This window comes from Molothrus aeneus, chromosome 5, assembly GCF_037042795.1.
Source record: "Molothrus aeneus isolate 106 chromosome 5, BPBGC_Maene_1.0, whole genome shotgun sequence".
In the NCBI taxonomy this organism is placed as follows: domain Eukaryota; kingdom Metazoa; phylum Chordata; class Aves; order Passeriformes; family Icteridae; genus Molothrus; species Molothrus aeneus.
The window spans coordinates 2694648-2713471 of NC_089650.1; the positions used below are offsets into that span (position 1 = coordinate 2694648).

The 18824-nt window shown below is 38.6% G+C and overlaps 1 protein-coding gene across 1 annotated transcript in view; it reads right to left on the reverse strand.

Annotated features, from left to right (window-relative positions):
* The window catches only part of PIK3C2G (phosphatidylinositol-4-phosphate 3-kinase catalytic subunit type 2 gamma), a 189138-nt gene that overhangs the window by 111396 nt on the left and 58918 nt on the right, over positions 1-18824 (reverse strand). The window contains exons 13-15 of the mRNA XM_066550141.1: positions 14940-15054; positions 13417-13547; positions 7251-7439 (exon numbers count right to left, since the gene is read on the reverse strand). Coding sequence (XP_066406238.1) covers positions 7251-7439; positions 13417-13547; positions 14940-15054 — 435 coding nt within the window. The remainder of the gene's footprint in view (positions 1-7250; positions 7440-13416; positions 13548-14939; positions 15055-18824) is intronic.

The window sequence follows — 18824 nt, forward strand, 5'->3', positions numbered from 1 at the left end:
TTTGGTTTTTTTTCCCTTCAAGAAGCAACTTATTGGTTAATAAATACTTCATTGAATAGAACCACATTGTTGTGGTTCTGGTCTCTGTGACTAGAACCCAAGTGTTCCCCATTTATTTGCCTGGCTGCATTGTAATATCTTGCAGCTTTCTTCTCTTAGCCAATTTAACTGTTCTCTCTTAAAGCAATGAGTACTCCACAACAGAAATCATGGCTTCTTACATACTTGTTCCAGGTTTACACACATCAGAAACATCACAAGCTCTACCAAAAAATAAACAATATACAAATTATTGTTGTTGAGTTTAGTCTTTAGCTACAGGTCACACTGTGCAGGACTTCAAATGTCCCCTACCCAACCTGTCTCACAATTTTTATTTTCTATAAGTTATGAAACTGTTTTTCTCTCATTAAACACTCATCTGCTTAAACTCAACACCCTTTTTGCAGTTTTGTTCTCTGCATGATGCCAATGATTGACAGCCACTTGTTTTTTAACGTCTAAGTACATTATTAGATCTCCCTTGAGACTTTAAGATGTTTTTGTGACAGTTGAATTTTGAGCTGGGTGAGCATAGATTACAATTTGCTTTAGAAATAAGAAAAACTTTCAGTCTTTGATTCTTTTCATACAGATAGCCAGTCAGGGGCTATTTGTCTAGCTGTACCTTTCAGCTAAATCAGATTCAAAGAGAAAACTAAGTACTGCTGAGGAGTCCTGTGGATCTGTGAAATTCTCTTGAGATTTTAGCATTTGCCAGTGGTGAGCTGATTGTAAATGAGAAATAGATGTGCATTTCATTTTTAACAGTTTTACTATTCTAATTTTATTGTGCTGCCTCAAATAGCTCTGTGCTGGAATACGTTTGTCAGGTAAGTGAAACTGCTCAGTTCTCTACATTTTCTGGCACATGATGATCTCTGAAGAGAACAATGTAGCCTTTCACAGGCCTTCTTTTAAGGTAGAGGCTTATATCATGCCACTTATCTCTGCATTTTCCTTTATATTTTAAGTTCTGCTGCATTTTCAAAAAAGAAAAACTTCAGTCCATGAAACAAGGGCAGAAACAAGGGAAGCTGAACTAGCAAACCTGTTGGAATGAGGATTCCAACAGAAAACAAAACACCCTTGGAGTAGTAGAGGATATCATGCCAATAATGGACAGGGAAGTTTTGTGAGGCAGTTAAGGTATTTTGAAAACAATTAGAAATGAAGAGGGAAGAAATTACTAGAATACTGATTAAGGTGTGTAGTTTTAGCTTACAGATAAGGTAAGCAGGACTTTCTGTTTGTGACTTTTTCATTCTTTTGAGGACTTCTAAAGAAAACACTGTGTGAATGTATGAAGGTTAGAAAAAGTAAGGACTAAAGGAAAGTACGGAAGGATAACAAAAACCATCAATAAAAAGGACACTGCATTTTCTTTTCTTTTTTTTTTTTTAAGAGAAAATTCACTGTTCATTGTGAGAGGTCACATGAACTATTCCCAACCCCACTCATTGCAAAGGTCATGGTCATATTCACTCATTTTGCTTTGGTTGATTGATTGGCAGATAGATCTGTGAATTTACTCACAGAAAATATACTTTCAGTGATGCTCAGAGAGATTTTCTACAAGAAATTCTGAGTGAAACAACTAAGAATAAGTTTAAGATGTCATGGAGACCATATGGTGAACCATATCCTAGGACAAGAGTAGGAAGAAATTAAGAAAAAGAAGTTTCCATTTGAAACCTGTATGATCTAGAAGGCTCTTCCCACCCTAGAGACAAACTTCTCTGTTACATTAAAACTGAAGATTAAACCATGGAAAACATGATTATTTAGATTAAGCTTCCTGACTAGAGTGCACATTTATGCACAAAAAACATGCAATATTCTACATAGTTGTCTATTTTTCCTACTACAGCATTCTGCTGCAATATCCTTATATTTATTGCCAAGAAAGCTCAAAATGGTTAAAAGCAGTTAAAAAAATAAAGAATTCATCATGTGCCACTGCTTAAAAAGAAGCACACATCACCATCTAAGTTATCACTAAATTTCATGTATATTAAGAATAAGCAGTTTTAAAGCTTTATCAGTAACATGTTCTGTACATCAAAGTATCAAATTAACTGTGGAGTATTGCTTTGTTCTTATCTTATTTCTTTGCCTAAGCCTGTGTTTGCTCTCCATGTTGATGCATAACTACAGCCAAGGAACAAGATGCAAACAGGCAAGGTATGCTTTACTGCTATCTGATTTATAAATACTCTGCTGTATTTATAAATACTCCATTGTGAGCTCCAAGGGAACATTTTCAATTTTCCTTTTATTGAAACAATAACAATCTGATTCAAAAATTCTAAATCTGTTTGGCTTTCAAAGGTGCAAGAACAAAATTTGTTCTTCAAGATATCACATTTCATTTTAATTATTGGTTAGATATCTGAACCTCTGAAATGCCACAGCACTCTGTTACATAAATCAAGAATAATACTGTGACAGTCACAGGCTGAGGGATACTATAACCAAAACTGTGTCTGACACTGATTTGCCACATGGTTTTAAAGGAATGTCCTTTCCTGTGGAGTTGCCCTGACAGAATTAGAATTCAACAAGAAGTTTCCAGGAAAATTTTTAAGCCTAACAGGGAGGTTGCATCTTCACCTCCACAAGCTACTTCAAAAAGTTCTCTTTTCAAAATAATTACAGCCATGCACTGTGCTGGAAAAAAGACTTACATTCCATGGCTATTTCCAGATTCTAGCTCAATTTCCTCATTCCCAGCCATGACACCTCACAGGGCTGCAAATGTACTCTAAATAGGCCAGAAAAAAAAACAAACCACCAAACCAAAAAACACCCACCAAAAAAAAAAAAAAAAAAAAAATTACCCAAACCAACAAAAACAACTCCCCAAAAAAGCTGAAAAAGACATTTGCTGGTTTGTTTAATGAATGTGCTTGAACTTTCCAGTAATTTGAATAGCAAGATAACCTGCCTAAAAATTCCCAACTGTGGCTGCTCTGAACATACCCAAAACATTGGCTTGCTAACCCTGCCCTTGGTTTCTTTCAGTCATCAAGGAAGTTCTCTGAGTAAAGGAGTGCACTGGTCTTATTTCCCTGGATACAGCTGTAGAAAGATCTAACTCACTAAAGCTTGGCTTTTTACCCAACTCAATAAGTGAAATCAACAGCAAAATGCACAGGGAACCAAGAAGCTGCTCTGAGTAGGAAGGACCCTCTCTATAACTTCTGCCTTAGGGATAATTTTTTATTTCAGGCAACAGCTTATAACCATCCTTCCCTGAAATTAGAGGTAAGAGTGTAAAATGTTTTTTTCTCCACTTCCCCCTCCCATCCTCTCCATCGCATCTTTATTGATTAAAGGAACATTAATGGTTTTTTAAATTCCTTTTTCTAAGCATTGGCTTCTAGGGCTGTAAGAAACAATGCACTTGCTCTGAGTACTGGATTCAAGGTTGCAGCTGAATTTATCTGTGAAATGTACCGTGATTGTGTTTTCCATTTATGAAAGTTCCTCCTTTCCACGGCATAAATGAGCATGTTATCATTTGCCTGCCTTGAGGGCTGCCTGCAAAAGTGGAAGAGCATAAGCAAGAGAGACACACTGAAAGAACAAGAAACAAGAAAATTAAAGGGTATGTTTAACTGTGAGGTGAACAAAACAACTTAGAAACTGCAGAAAGTTGCAATGAGCTTTCCAGCTTAGATTCCTGATAAGGGGGCTTGGTCTGATGGACTCTGATACCCCTCCCTTAGCTCTGTGATGCTGCCTTCTATGCCAGGAAGCACCTCCAATGTTTTCATTTCTCTGTCCTCCTCAATGGGTGTTTGAGTTTAATCAGCTGCTTTTTTTGCTCTGAGAAGAAGGATAACCTAGAGTTCCCAAGCCAAGGCTTGCAGAAGTGACAGTGATTTTGAGAACCCTTTCTAAAGAGTGAGCACATGCCTGCAGCACAAATTCAAGTTCTCCTAAAGACACTGCAAACTGAAGTTCCACCACAGAAAGCATCCAGAATCTGGAGTGACTGGAAACTCTTGGTCTCTTTTATGGTATTGATAAATTGTGGTGCACAGAAATAACACAGCACAGAGCTGAGCTGCAGATCTGGCTTTAGGATTGTAAGCTGGATATTTATGCAGAATCAATTTTACTTTGGAGAAAGTCATGGAAGAAAAATGCAAGAGGGCTCTTGCAATAACAGCAACAACAAAATCTGTCTGAGGAAGTCTCTGAGCTACAGAATTCTGAAAGCTGGGAGAGTAGCAGCGTCACTATGTTTGGCCCATTTTCACTGTGTTCCCTGGGTAGCTGCTGTCCACTGCAGAGAGGATGCACTAGACTGACTTTTGGGCTGATTTAGTACAGTTGCTCCTGCCAGAAACACTTGTAGACAAAGATCAGCTCTAATTCACTTTCCTTACCCATGGTTTGATAGTGATGGTAACACAAGTCCTTAAAATAAACATGAGTATATGGAGAGAATGTATTTTATATTCTGCTCATGTTTTATATGAACTTGGATCTTTCAGCCATGTCTTCGCAATCACAAGAAATCAGAGAGCTGTTTCCTGGATGATAGAAGTGAGGAACTGAGTTGATGAGTTGTCAATGCCAAACATAAAACGGGATAGAATTGAATGAATGTTCAAAACCAGCTCAGTTAAAAAGCCTGTGATCCAAAGTCAGTGAGGGTAAGGGGGAAGGAAGGTTGGGCCCTAGCCAGTGTTACTGTACTTTTCTCAAATTGATAGAAAACTGAGAAATAGAGAACTAAGAGAAAAAACCTCAGAAATGCATTTATATGGAAAGTACTCCTCTCCTTCAACCCACTCTCTCAATTTGCATGTATCCAAGTGTCTCAGCAGTTCAATCAGTGACCTAGACATTTTTGAAACGAGGAAACGTAATCTCTGTGTTTCTGAAGGTTAGCTTCCCAGCTGTTCATGCACCAACAAGATATTGTGGATGTAAGAAGGACAGATTTTTTTTCCTAAGAGGATTTGTTCTGTGATGCAAAAGTTCTTTCTGCGGTATTACCATGAAGCAAAAAAACTGGATTGATATTATCTTCTGTGAGAAACTAAAGGGACAAAGCATCTCAGATCCTGATCAGGAGAGAAGTACTTGCTCTTTGGCACAGCTGCAGGTGCCAGCCACTCCCCATGGTGGCACAAGAGGGACAAAGTGGTGACATTTTCCCCTCTTTTCCGTGCCAGCAATCTTTGCATAGCCAGAATGAACAATGGGTACACTGCAGCTGATGCACACTGAGAAGCTGGGGGACAGACTAATATTAAATACTCTCTGAAGCACCTGAAAGGGCTGATATTCTGCACCACACCCTCATGCAGAGCTGCATCTTCAAAGAGCAATCAAGATCTACTCCGAAGTCTGGAACACAACACACTGCCCATAAACTCCTTTCTACATGGATCTTTTAGAAAGTAGAATTGGATCCAAAGAATTTAATAATGATAAATAACAATATTATGCTCCAGAATCTGGTCTGTCAGGATCTTTGCTTCCACCATTCCCACTACACATAAAAAAGACATGTATGCAAACATGTCAAAGTGCTAATGGTTCAGATAGAAACCTGGGATACAAGTATTAGGAAATTGCATCCAGAGAAAATAATCAGTTTTAGATTATTAAATGTCTATTTTTAATAATCTGACAGTAAATTTACCAAGTCACAGTATATTTCCCAAGTAAAGATTTGGAGGAGGTTTATTTTTTTTCCCAAAGGTAGAGCATGAAACTGAGATTGCAAAACTGATGCAGCTTGTGCTTACTCAAGACAAGCAACGGCTTGATAAAACAAATTTGCTCAAGCATTTCATCTGCATGTGTAATGCTTTTACAGGTCACTTAATGCAGAATACCTCCCAAGTTTTTGGAAGGAATGTAGCTGCTGACACAGATCCTGTCCCCTGACATCTCTGTTCCATCACGGGTAGGGCTATCTCCAGCATCAAGCAAGTGTCCTGACAAACAATCAGCCCCCAGTGGGGGTGGAACACAAGGCACCACAACAGGATTTATTCAACTGACTTCAAAGTTCTATCCAATCTGCTTCAGAAAGATAGGTTACACGTGGGACTGTAAGTATTTACATAGATTATTGTATAATCCAGAGATATATTTCAGTCCTCCTTATCTCCCATTATTCACCTGGCGCCCGTTGAGTAGTTTGAAGTTATGGAGTGCTGAGTAAGTGCTAAGTGTTTCTGTTACCAGAAACTGCCTGAATCTGTTCTAGAGAATGAAATACTCTTCTCATTATCCTGAGAAATAGAAAACCTTCTCAGCCAAGCAGACGTGGCTGGCACACTCAAGGTCATCACAAGAGCTGCAACTCCATTTTCACTGTCGCCCAGAGAGAAAGGAAAGCACAGCCAGTGCACCAAACTGGACAGGGTGCTGAGCAAAATGAAACACTGAATGAACCAGCACATGATCCTCCTATTTATCATTACTTTCCTGTGGGAATTGGAAAAACAGAAACTTCCACAGACACTGAAGGATTTGATCTGCAGCCTTGGAAGGAGCTCGGACTGATGTAAAAATACAACACACAGACATTAAGCAGAAAAATCATCAACTTTTATGTTTCTATAGTTGTAAGAAAGAATATGCCTTAAGAAAGTTAGAAACTGTATTGATAAGATGCTGAAGGGTTTATTATGTAGGGGTGTAACTATGTGGAGTAAGTTAAGAGTTTACAAGTTGTAAGAGAAGGATCTGTGTGCATGTGAGACAGAAGCCTATTGGACAAAAGTATCCACAGTACAGCAAAATTAATAAAGGTGATAGGTTAGAAAAGCAAAATAAATTCTGTGACAATTGTCTATTAGATTAGAAAGTTCTATATTGCCTTGTAACAAAGAACTTGTGACTACTTTGAGCTGTAACCAACTGCTCGCTCCTCTAAAATCTCACAGCCTCAGAGTGATGTTTATCTGAGCAATGAATCCTTCTTAGCCCAAAGATGGTCCCATCCCTTCATTAAAAGCAGTGACAATTATAACCTTCTCAGCCAATCAGACATGGGTGGCACCCTCAAAGTCATGGCAAGAGCTGCAACTCCATTTTCACTTTGTCCCAGAGAGAAAGGAAAGCACAGCCAGTGCACCAAACCTGGACAGCGTGCTGAGCAAACACCAGCACTGAATGATCCAGCACACGATCCTATTGTTCATCCTTAATTTCCTGCCTGGGTGATTTTCCCTTACCTGAAAGTTAGCAGCCCAAGTGCCTGCAGAGGGTGGGAAAACCTCCAAGCCCTCAGCAGGGCATACATTTCTGACACAGTGGTTCTGTCCCAGCTGGGTGCACTGCCCAGCACCAGAGGAAGGGAGCAGTTCTGGTTATTGCAGGAGTAGCGATAAAACCACAAGATTCTTCTCTGCTGCTCTGAGAGTCTGGAAAAGAAGATTAAAATTTCAGTTTGAAATTAAAACCATCTGAAGCTTTGTGTAGCAACAAACTTTATTGTACAGAGGGCCCAAGTCACACAGTACACTGTTTTTCAGCAAAGTACATGTTTTCCTTTGGGTAGGATATCATTTTCTGCAGACCAGCTTTTATAAGAAAAGTGATACTTATATTCTGGATCTGTCAGCCTTAGGTCATATAAAAATGAAGTGTCAAAAGACACACACAGATATATATATATATATATATATATATATATATATATATATGATTATTTCACATTCCAAACACTTTCAATTTTCTTCTCTGCTGTCTCTATTGTTGGTGTTGTTTGTTTGTTTTTACTGGTTGGGTTTTTTGTTTTTTTCTTGACAAAGAAGGTACAGTTGTCACTGGGTAAATTATTGTTACACCTATCTGCTACAAATCATCTCTAACTTTCAGAAACAGACACACAACACTGCAAGTCATAGCTTTCATTCCTACCCTTGCTTTGCCTCTTTAATGCAGGGGTATCTATTTTTAACATATTTGCTTTTAAAATAATGCTTAGGCACATCTATGCATGTACACAAAAACATGAGCACAGGTACACACATGCAGAGTGTGATTATCCAAGTTTAGAAAAGGAAAGAAAAGCTCCCAACAACTTCTACATTTGTTTGAAAAGACTAGCTTCCCATGTTTTACTGTACTCACAAAAAAAAAAGGAAGAAAAAAAGATGCAATATGCTAGACTCCTCATAGAGATATTACATATCTAAATGTCATATTGATAAAATGGTCAGTCATCACACCATATTTCACCACAGCACAATAATTTCTGCCTTATATCATCTGTTTTGTCAACAATTCAGATGTCTTTGCCTCATGCATATTAAATCTCAGGTTCTGACACATCAGAAAACAGGAAAACAAATTTCCCTGGAGAAACAAGCTCAGACAACAGCCTTAATTTGATATCAGAGCCTTCAAAAGCAAACTCTTTTTGAGAGTTTGAGAGAAAGAGCAAACTTATCTCCAGTTCATACAAATAATTACTCAAATCAAGAAGAACATTGGTTTTCTTGGTCATATTTGACCAGGTTGGTGATGCAGCTAGTTAATAGCAAAAAAAAATTGTGACTTTAAAAAAACCTGAACATTTCAGAATGAGGTGTGAGGGATCTAGGAGGAGGCAATAAGTAAATAGTTTGCTTCCAGACAAGCATTTAATTATTCAGATATGTAAACAGGGTTCAAAATCCAAGTGTTTACATTTTTTCCAAGGTTGTCTTCCTTCTATTTGCAATGTTTTGGCTCATTCTTAGCCAAAAAAAATTCTAGCCCCACTCTAACTGTCAAGATTGTGTCATTCACAGCTCATAGAAATGAGTTCCTTTGGCTCTGTAGCCACTTGAGAACTTTTTTCCTTTGCAATTCTGAATTGCCAAGTGTTTAGGAACAGAGAGCAGCAGCACAAAGATGGGCATGTTTTTTCCTTAGTGAATGTTAATTTCTTCCCTTTAGGAGAAGAAGCTCATAAATGTATGCAGAAGATGAACTTAACTGTGATACCAATCCTGACTTTCAGTAAGCAGCTCAGGAAAAGTGTCATTTTGGTAATGACTTCAAGAAACAACTCCAGAATTCATAGCATGTCTTCTGTGACAATAGATAGATGCTTTTGTGATCATGTGAAAAAGTCACACAGAGAGAGAGAGATAAAAGCAGGCCTAAAACTTCACTGCCTGTCTGGTTATTTTGTGTATTTGGATGACATTGTGCAGGACAGTTCAGCTAAAGGACCTCTTTCAAATGATAACTTTAAGCAGAGATTTCAGCTTTCAAACAGCATCCTCCAAACTAGACAGTCTGTTGTTCAGATTAAAGCAGCTAAAGCTTCTACTGAGCTTGCAAAGGGTGATAAGAAATCAATCCTTGTATCATGTTTTCTAAATAACAGATTTCTCTCTCTGACTTTACTCAGAGGCAATGCCATTTTCTCTTTGCATGCTTTAAAGATCAGAGATGAAATGAAAGGGTGGGTGGGGCAGGAGTGTCTTAAGTTTTAAGTTTCTTAGTTGAAACAGAGTTTATATAAACATTTAATAAGACATTTAAGATGGTAAAAATATTTTGCATACATATAGGATCTGTAGATTGTTAAGCAAATAAGGGCATTTCTTTTTCTCAGTAGGGTTAAGATGCTATTTAAACCTCTTTTTTTATAAAAGTTAAGTTTATAGTTTTTAGGTGGTGTATCTATCTAGGTGTATCTCAATTTCCCTCCATGTGAAATATATATTAAAATATATAGCCTTCTGCTTAACATGAATAAAACCAAAATACCTTATAGCCTAAATAATTCAGTTATTTTCTGTTCAGGATTTGATTAATCCCTTTAACTCAATGAAGAAAACAGCTTCTCTGAAGGCTTTGTTAGCTGGTGTTTTTACTTTTTTGGTGGGAGGGGGAAAGAGCATAAAATAAGTTTAAAAGCTTCTGAATTGCTTTTTTTGTTCACTTTCAGTACTAAAGGAGAACATGACAAAAGGCAAAGACAGGAGAGAGCAGAGAAGATAGAAAACAAAAATTTCTGTCCCCCAGCACTGATTTTCACTTTAAAGTTTCTCCTCCGTGGACAGTCTAGAAAAGATCTCTTCCACTATTCACCCAGCTGGAAGTAGATCTAATCCCACCTCATTACAGGATTTTTGTGACCACTGGTAAGCAAACGAGATCCTTTCCAGGCAAGTGGCCAACAGGAAAAGGGAAGCTGGAAGAGAGGGAAAAGTAAGGTAGAAGGAAAATGATGAATGAAGGAAATAAAGATGTCAGAAACCAGACTGGCATGATCCTGGCTTCACACCAGTCTCTCATCCCTTCACTGGGACACACTGCAAGCAAGCTGCACCAGGTTCAAAGAGCAGTCTTAATCTCAGATGCAGAATTTGCTGGGGCTTGTATTTCAAACACATTAATCCTAAAAGGAACCAGAAGCTTACATCTGAAATGTTTGCAGATCAGCCAAAGCAGCTGGCAGTAACCAATGACCTCTCCTCTTGGCTCTCTCTGGTCTGGCTTGGTGATGATGCCAAAGATCAGAGTGAGGGACTGTGAGAAGCACAAGAGCCATGTGGGCACATTCATTTCCTTCAGTCCCACTCAACAACACCTTCATTAATCAACATCCAAGAGAGTGGGTGAGATTTGAAGAGCTGGCCAAGGGACCACTGGTCTGAGCCACCTACCATAAAGACAAGAGCCTGAGCTGCTAGGAGGAGCACATATCTGGGACAGACACACATCCACGTACCAGGAAGAGGCACAAGCACCAGCAACCAGCTCGGTTAGTTGTGGATCTTGAGGGTTTTCATGTGTTTTGTGTGTTTACTTTAGGCTGAGGGTGTCAGCAGCTGGGGAGAGCAGGGAGATCTGGATCCAGCTACTGGACAGACTACGCACAGCTACTGGTGCAATCAATTTTTGGATACTATATATAAAAATATATTGTATTTGCATCTATTCCAGGAGCAGACTTGGATCATGACCCTGCAGAGAGGAGGAACAGAATCAGGCTGTCTGTGCTGTCAGTTTTGTGGCAGTGTTGGATTTATAACACTGCTGGATTCAACAAGCATGCAGCTGTCTGGTTTTTACCACTGTTTCTTCCTTTTCTACCATTGGTTTAAGAGTTTTCTGTCCATTCAGATATTCCCTCTGCATGTAGTAGGATGAACAGAAGGATCCTGACAGACTGAGAAAGGTTTCTTGTATGCTCTGACACAGACACCTACTTATTTCAAAGTCATATTTGAGGTTTGTAAGCCTGAAGCATCATCACAGAGTGATACTGCCACTAAAAAAGCTGCCTAGATTCCTCTCTTTTTCTTGACATGCGGAAAAAAAAGAAAAGAAGAAATCTTCAAATATCATGGCAATAATGTGTTGGGATACAAACATGCTACAATTTTTTTAAGAGAAAGTATTTCATGAATGAGAAAGGTTAAAAGAATTCCTCTGATACAGATACAACAAAATTTACAGGCTGACAGATTCCTCTGGATTAAAAAAGTACCATTAAAAAATGGAATTGCTTCATTCAAACCCCAGATATGTTACCCTTCCCTAGATGATTCATTTACTAGACCAGCTTTGCCTGTAAGACAGGAGAACAAAAAAAAACCAAACTATGGAAACTATGGGAAAACACAGGATTACCACTGCCTTTCATCCAAGGACCTGAATTTAGCACAGCCTAAACTCCAAATGGGTGACTTTTCAGTGGTCTTTTCCCTTCATATTCCCACAGAACCCCAAAATTGTTGTATTAGGGATGTTATAGGATCGGTCCTTTCTGAAACCTATCCATGAACCTCTTATCCATGAATTTGTGTTCAGCCTTCACAAATGTGGTGATGTTGTCATCTGCCTTCACAGCTTTGTGACAGACTTTAAAATCTCACCACCGACTGTGTAAAGAAACACTTTATTCCATTTGTTGTGAATTGATTTCCTAGTTGTTTCATTGAATGTCCCTAAGTTCAAATATTGTAGGATTTGATGAGGCATTTACCTTGCCCATCACCATCATGATTTTACAAAAATTAATTGTACATACAGAGACATCCTCTAGTCTTCTCTCCAAGCTATAGTCTCAGCCTTTTTAGCTTCTCTTGGTCAAAGAGAAGCTTAAGCCCTTTCATGATATTTGCTGCCCCTCTCTGCACACTTTGCACATCTACTGTGTCCTTCCTGAGTCTTGAAGACAAGAACCATGCAGCATTCTCAATAAAATGGACATCAAGGTTTTAAGCAGCAGAGAAAGGGCATGACCTATCTTCTTTGACAAATTACTTTGTACTTTGCTAATTTCTTAATGATCTTATTCCTTCTTACTGAAACCATATTTTTGCCATGGTAACAGAGGTCACAGGCAGTGGTTTGAAGTTCCCTAAATCATTCTAAAGCATATTTTGTAGATGGAAATTTCACCGTCACCGTGGCTCTTCATAATAAAATACTGACATCCCATTCATATTTTTAAACAGAATAACTAAACTTCAAATCACAGATCCCATGGTTAATAAAAATAATTTTACATTTTGTCTGTCTTTGTAAAAGTTGAGTTAAACATAAAACACAACTCTTTTTTAAAATAAATTAATTTTAAAAACCCTCAAACCACCAACATAGAAATCAGCACAGAAAAATCTTCTTAACAGATACATCATATCCCACTGAGAGTGCTGAATTAAGTTGTTTAGTTATTGCAAAACTAATGCACCTTTTGACCTTTGATGGAGGATTAATTTACACAATTAACTGCCATTAGTATAATGGCTCTCTGTGAGCACCTGTGTTCCAAATTCCACTCTGATTACGCCCAAAATTACTTTATGCAGTACATAATCCTAATTGGTAGTACAACACTCATGTAGCAGAGCATACTAATCTACCTCAGTTCAGAGTGTGTTTTGTACCACTGTGTCTTTATCCACCTTGTGTGGAACCTGAACTTTCCATACTTTTTTCCTTGCTTATAACCTGAAACAGATTTCTCAAAGGCCATTTATTTCAGAGCTCCATCTGAAGCTTGAGTGTTTAATAAATAAAGGAGGCTGATTTCCATTGGACCTAAAGGTGTTCTTGATAATACCGGTACAGATGCACTGCATTTCCTGAAAATCTTATGTTTTGAATGAAAAATTAGTTTCTTGCCTCAAAGACATGAAAAGATCTAGTAATAGAAAGGGAAAAACAATCCTTTTCTATACTGATAAAATGCACTGCCACCTCCAGGGCCTTGTTAGGCCTTGCTGTGATCTATTCTTTCATTTAGAGGTGTTACGCCTCAAATCAGCCAAGCTAGGCTACTTCAGAGAAAAATTTTGTTTTTAACAAATTGGATACATTTAATTGTGATTGATAGGGTGAGTACAGCATAGCAAGAACCAGCAGGGTGAGGTGGGGACAACTTACAGCAAGAGAGAATGTCTCTGTGAAAGTCTTGCAATGTGCTTCAGGCACTCTTGGGTTGGCTCTACAAGATCACCTCTTCTTTCTTCAGCTTCAGGTTTAATGAACTCCAAATCAGCTTCTGGGAAGTCAATCTTTATTAAAAAAAAAAGAGAGAGAGGAAAAAAAAAGAAGGCTTTTAGCAATGTGTAATCTCCAAATACAAGTGTCAATAAATGCTATCTTGGATTATTACAGGGAGTATACAAAGTATGACAAAAAGAAGTGGGGGTAATTATTTGAAGATGCTCACTGTATGTAGTAAGTTACTTAAAAGTTGTGGTGATAAATTCCATCCACAGAAATAGTGGAACCTAACTTTCCTGGGAAAATTTCAGCCATCATATTGCAATTGTATTAGAACTACTTAAGCTCAAAACTGAACTTTTTGCCACCTTTTGTTTTGGTTTTTTTTTTTTGTTTTTTAATGAGATGATTCCCGAATGGAAACCTTTCATTAATGTAGGTTTGTTTTGCTTTTTGGAAAAGTAAGGCTATTTCTGATGTGCAGCTTGTCACTGCAAGAGATGGAAATTGGATTCCTGATTTCTCTTCTGGATGTTGAATTTATAAATATATTGTACAGAATCTACCAATTTACCATTCTTACACATGCCTGTCAGAAATGAAGGATAATGTTTGTTAAGGTACGGAGAAAGCAAACATTCAAACAAAACTACAACACAAGTTACTTGATAATCGGAGTAGACTTATCTGAAAATTCAGATTGTCCTTCAAAATTCAACTCAATTTGCATCCAGATTTGGTCTATTAATGCACACCAAAACATCTTATCTCTATCTAATTTTTAATGTAAGTATTTGATAGGCATCACTTTTCTAAAAGTTAACAAATTTGTTCCCTATAAAACACTTACTCAAAAAACTGGATGATCTTTAAGGTCTCTTCCAACCCAAGCCTAGATTTTCTATAAAAATATATATTTACAATATTTCCAGCATGCTCACAAATTGTGATACTGCTATATGGCTGGAATAGCTGAAAATGAGGGGGGGCAGAATGAGAAATCCGGTTTCATTTCTTTCAGTAGATATAAATTAATATATAAATTAATAGCCATTTACTGTCTCAACTTCCCTGAATTATTAATAGAGGGAGCTATTTTAAGGCATGGTCTTCGACTGAACTCCTCAGCCTGGAAAATCCCCATTTGCTCGTCTGTTAAAACAAGGTTATTTTTAGGCCAGGCTCATTTATCTGTAATATCTGCTTTTACATTTCATTTGCTAACAGACATTAGCATTTTTAAATACAGAAAACAATTGGCTTTGTCCTTGAAATACCCAGTTGCTAACTCAGCCTGGAAAGGTGACAAAACCACCATGCAGACCTGATGTAATTCTTTGAGTGGCTGCAATGGACATTGGATTTTGAGTTTGGGTGGTCTGGATGAGCTGTGGGAACACCCCTTTTCCTCGCACTTTGCTAGAAAACAAGCCTTTTGCTTTGTTTTCTGGCTTCCTCACCTGCAGGGTGGCTGAGGTTGGTGTCTCAGTGCTGCAGATGCCCGGGGTGATCACTGCTGTGGGGAGTGTGCTGCACGGTGCCAGGCTAAGCAGCACGGTTCCACGGACCAGCTTCCTGCAGGAAACAGAGAGAGAGAGAAACACTGCACTGGTAATCACTGAAATCATGGAACTGCAGAGCTCAAAGGATAAGCAAAAGGAGAGCAAACCCTTTATCTTTATGTGACTAGTACAAATCTGGCCTCAGCCAGCAGAGTATTGTATTTGCAGGGATGTCCCAACGAGGGCAGGAATGATGCATCTGACTCCATGTTCTCAGAAGGCTCTTTTATTACTTTATGATACTATATTAGTTTAAAGAATACTATACTATACTAAAGAATACAGAAAGGATACTTACAGAAGGCTAAAAAGATAATAATGAAAACTCATGACTCTTTCCAGAGCCTCGACACAGCTTGGCACTGATTGGCCAATGAGTGAAAACAACTCACACCAGAATCCAATGAAACAATCACCTGTGGGTAAACAATCTCCAAACACATTCCACATGTGAGCACAACACAGGAGAAGCCAATGAGATAAGAATTGTTTTCCTTTTCTCTGAGGCCTCTCAGCTTTCCAGGAGAAAAATCCTGGGCAAAGGAATTTTTTCAGAGAAAGTGAATGCCACAGCAGAGCTTGCATCCTGGTGGCCTCACTGCCACAGCAGCATCTCTGCACTTGCAGGGTTCATGAAAAAAAATCCCTCTCCCAAGACATTCTGAGTCAGCTCTGCACTTCCCCACTGGCTTCTTGTGTGACAGGGGCTGCCCTTTAAGCCAGGTGTAAAAATAAGGATAATACAATATTTCTGTCCCTAGATTTAATTTTGAGGGCAAATATGGTAGAGACTGTGAAACATTGATATGCTGTAAAAGGTGGAGGGCAGCATATTTATTCCACAAAAAGAAGAAACTCATGGCTATCTACTGCTTCCATAAGGGATCCTTGCTGATTTTATGTGTGGGTGGCAGGGAGGGGGAAGTATGATATGAGAGTCTCAATAAGAGTTGAAAGGAGTTTGAGTGGGATAGTTTGTACCACATGTGCCACATGGAGTTTTTGGACAGATGAAAGGTTATAGTCTGAAGTACCAGTCTTAGCACTACACCCACAAGAAAGTCTTATCAGTACAACAGGCATGCATGTGGCCAGCAGATAAGAAACTCAGCCTGATTTGGCAGGGCAGCACAATCCAATCTAGAGAACTTGAATAAAATCAGAAAGTTTGGGTGTAAATCCTAAGCATAACAAACCAACTCAAATTTATATTGCAGTACCTGAATAAAGGAAGATATCACTCATTGGGCTTATCCCTTTGTCTATATCTTAATGAGTACTGAAGTTGGAAATCTTAAGATACTTAAGTACTTAAGATATTTGTCTATATCTTAATGAGTACTGAAGTTGGAAATCTGATTATGTTCAGTACCTCATCTTTTACTGACAAATAATTTTTATTAAGATTTTTTAAACACTGCTCAGTCAAAACAACTGAGAGAATCACTAGATACTGCAGCAGAAGGAGCCAGCCAGGTAAATGAGGTTTGAACTCCCACCTTTCACCTAGGAGGTTCAAGAGATACCAGATGGACCATTTGATCCCAGCACGAATTTGCAATATTGCTGTAAAGAAACTATCTTTTGAATTGCAAATTGAAATAAATTGCTTCAAGCCATCTGAAGAAGATTGAAGAAACTCCCACAAAGTGACTGTTACAGTCAACATAAATGAGTATAAACCTAACTCAGGACTAATTTTTCTTTTCCACTTCTTAAGCTGTTTGTGTAGTTAGCACAAACATTTTACTTTATTTTTTTGCGAGAACAGAGCTCAGGAGGATTAAAGACAGTTATTTTCTGAAGTTTTTTGCAGCTGTAGGTGGATTTGCAAGGGAATGGAGGGAGAAAAAGAGCTGTGATATGAACAAGATACTTGGAAGAAAGCAATTGTGTGATATGAAGTCTCTCTCATTTAGGTAATTGATGTGAATGAGGAAGTGATCAATGGTGATTCAAAGAGGTTTTCCTGTGATGTGTACTCAGATGACCTTTAATAAATGAGTTGCATCTCTTCAACTAATCCTTTGTTGACAAAGATTTACATCATAATTTGAACTAATTGGCACTTTTGTTAGGAGGGAGAGGAGTAGCTGAGAATAAATGAACATGAAGACTAAATTACCCTTTTGAGCTCTCATTACTGCTAATCACTTTCATATTGTGCTCTAAAACTATGGGGCCGTTTAAAAAAGAATACATTCAGTGGATTTTTTTTCCTGGGAAACCTGTGTAGACAAATATAAGTAGTATAGACCTCAGAGGAGCTCTAGATGTGTTTGAGACCTTTCCTAAGCTCATTATTTCAACTCATTTACACCTAAAACAGATGTGGCTAAAGACTGTTCAGGAAGACTAAGAAGAATTGTTGAAGGCAGATGGGCTTCTCAGACATAAAGAAAATTTAATAGGAAAACAAAAGTCATGCAAAAAAGCAAAGCAAAGCAAGGAATTAATTCACGTCTTCCCATGGGCAGGCAGGTGGCTCAGCCACCTCCAGAAGAGCAGAGCCCCAGCACAGGTAACAGTGTCTTGGGAACACAAATGTCACCACTCCAAATGTCTCTACTCTTTCTCCTTTATCCCCCTCACTTTATGCTCTGAGAATGATGTCCCATGGTCTGGAATGTCCCTCTGGTCAGTTGGGATCACCTGTCCCGGCCATGTCTCCTCCCAGCCAGCCCCAACTTCCTTGCCAAGTGTGGCAACAAGAAAAGCAGAGAAGGCCTTGGCTCTGTGCAAGCCCTGCTCAGTAACAAAACCATCCCTACATTATCAACCCTGTGCTCAGCATAAATCCAAAACACAGCTCCATACCCAGCCACTGGGAAGAAAATTAATTCTACCCCAGCCCAAACCAGCAGCACACTCAGCCAAGTTTGGGGCACTACCAGCACATTCAGCGTTCCTCAGAAAAATCAGATTTTGGAAACAGAAATGGAACAACAACAGGGGCCAAGTGGATGAATGAAATGGGGAAAAGATGCATCATTATTTTTAGAAAAAGAAGCAGGTGAGAGGGTAGGATCCATTCTGAAAATGAAGGAATTATCATCTTGATAACCATATCCTTTAGTGAATAGACAGATTCTTCTCTTTGCTACTTGGTTCTGCTGATGAGCTCAGGAAGGTCACTCCCTATTCCACCCACCATTGCAGTTTTTCCATCCCCGAGGTGAGGGTAATGACCTTTTAAAGACTCCTAGAATGATCACAGACAGAGAAAATAGCTTTCATGTAACAACTTCACCATCAAGCAGATCAGAAAGTAATCATCCTGTGATAGGCTCTGTGCCTACTGCCATTTATTCATTTTGGAATTACACAGAATCCCTTCTCTTGTTTATAACTGGAGCTAAAATAACCTTCCCATCTTGCTACAGAAAATGACATTGCTATTTAAAGGCAGCTCAAGTTATCTTAAGTTGATAAAGTCAGCCTTATACCCTGAAGTCCCATGGCAGATTTTCCCCACAAGAGGAAAGTTTTGCTGCTTGCTCTGTCTGATTCAGAAATACCAAAATAAATTGTGGTAGAATCAGTGAAGCCAGAGCAATGTGGGGGAACTGTGGGGGCCATTGCAACTCCCCAACTGCCCCAAAATGATGGATTTCTGTTTTGTTCAGTAAACTGTTCAGCCCAAGAGAGTAACACAGTTTCTGATGTGAAGGAATGGAAAGCTGGCACACAGGCTTCCAAACCCTTTTTGAACTGCCTCTAGCATCTAATGAGACTTCTTGATAGAGATGCACCACCAAAGGCTCTACTGGCACTGATTTAGGG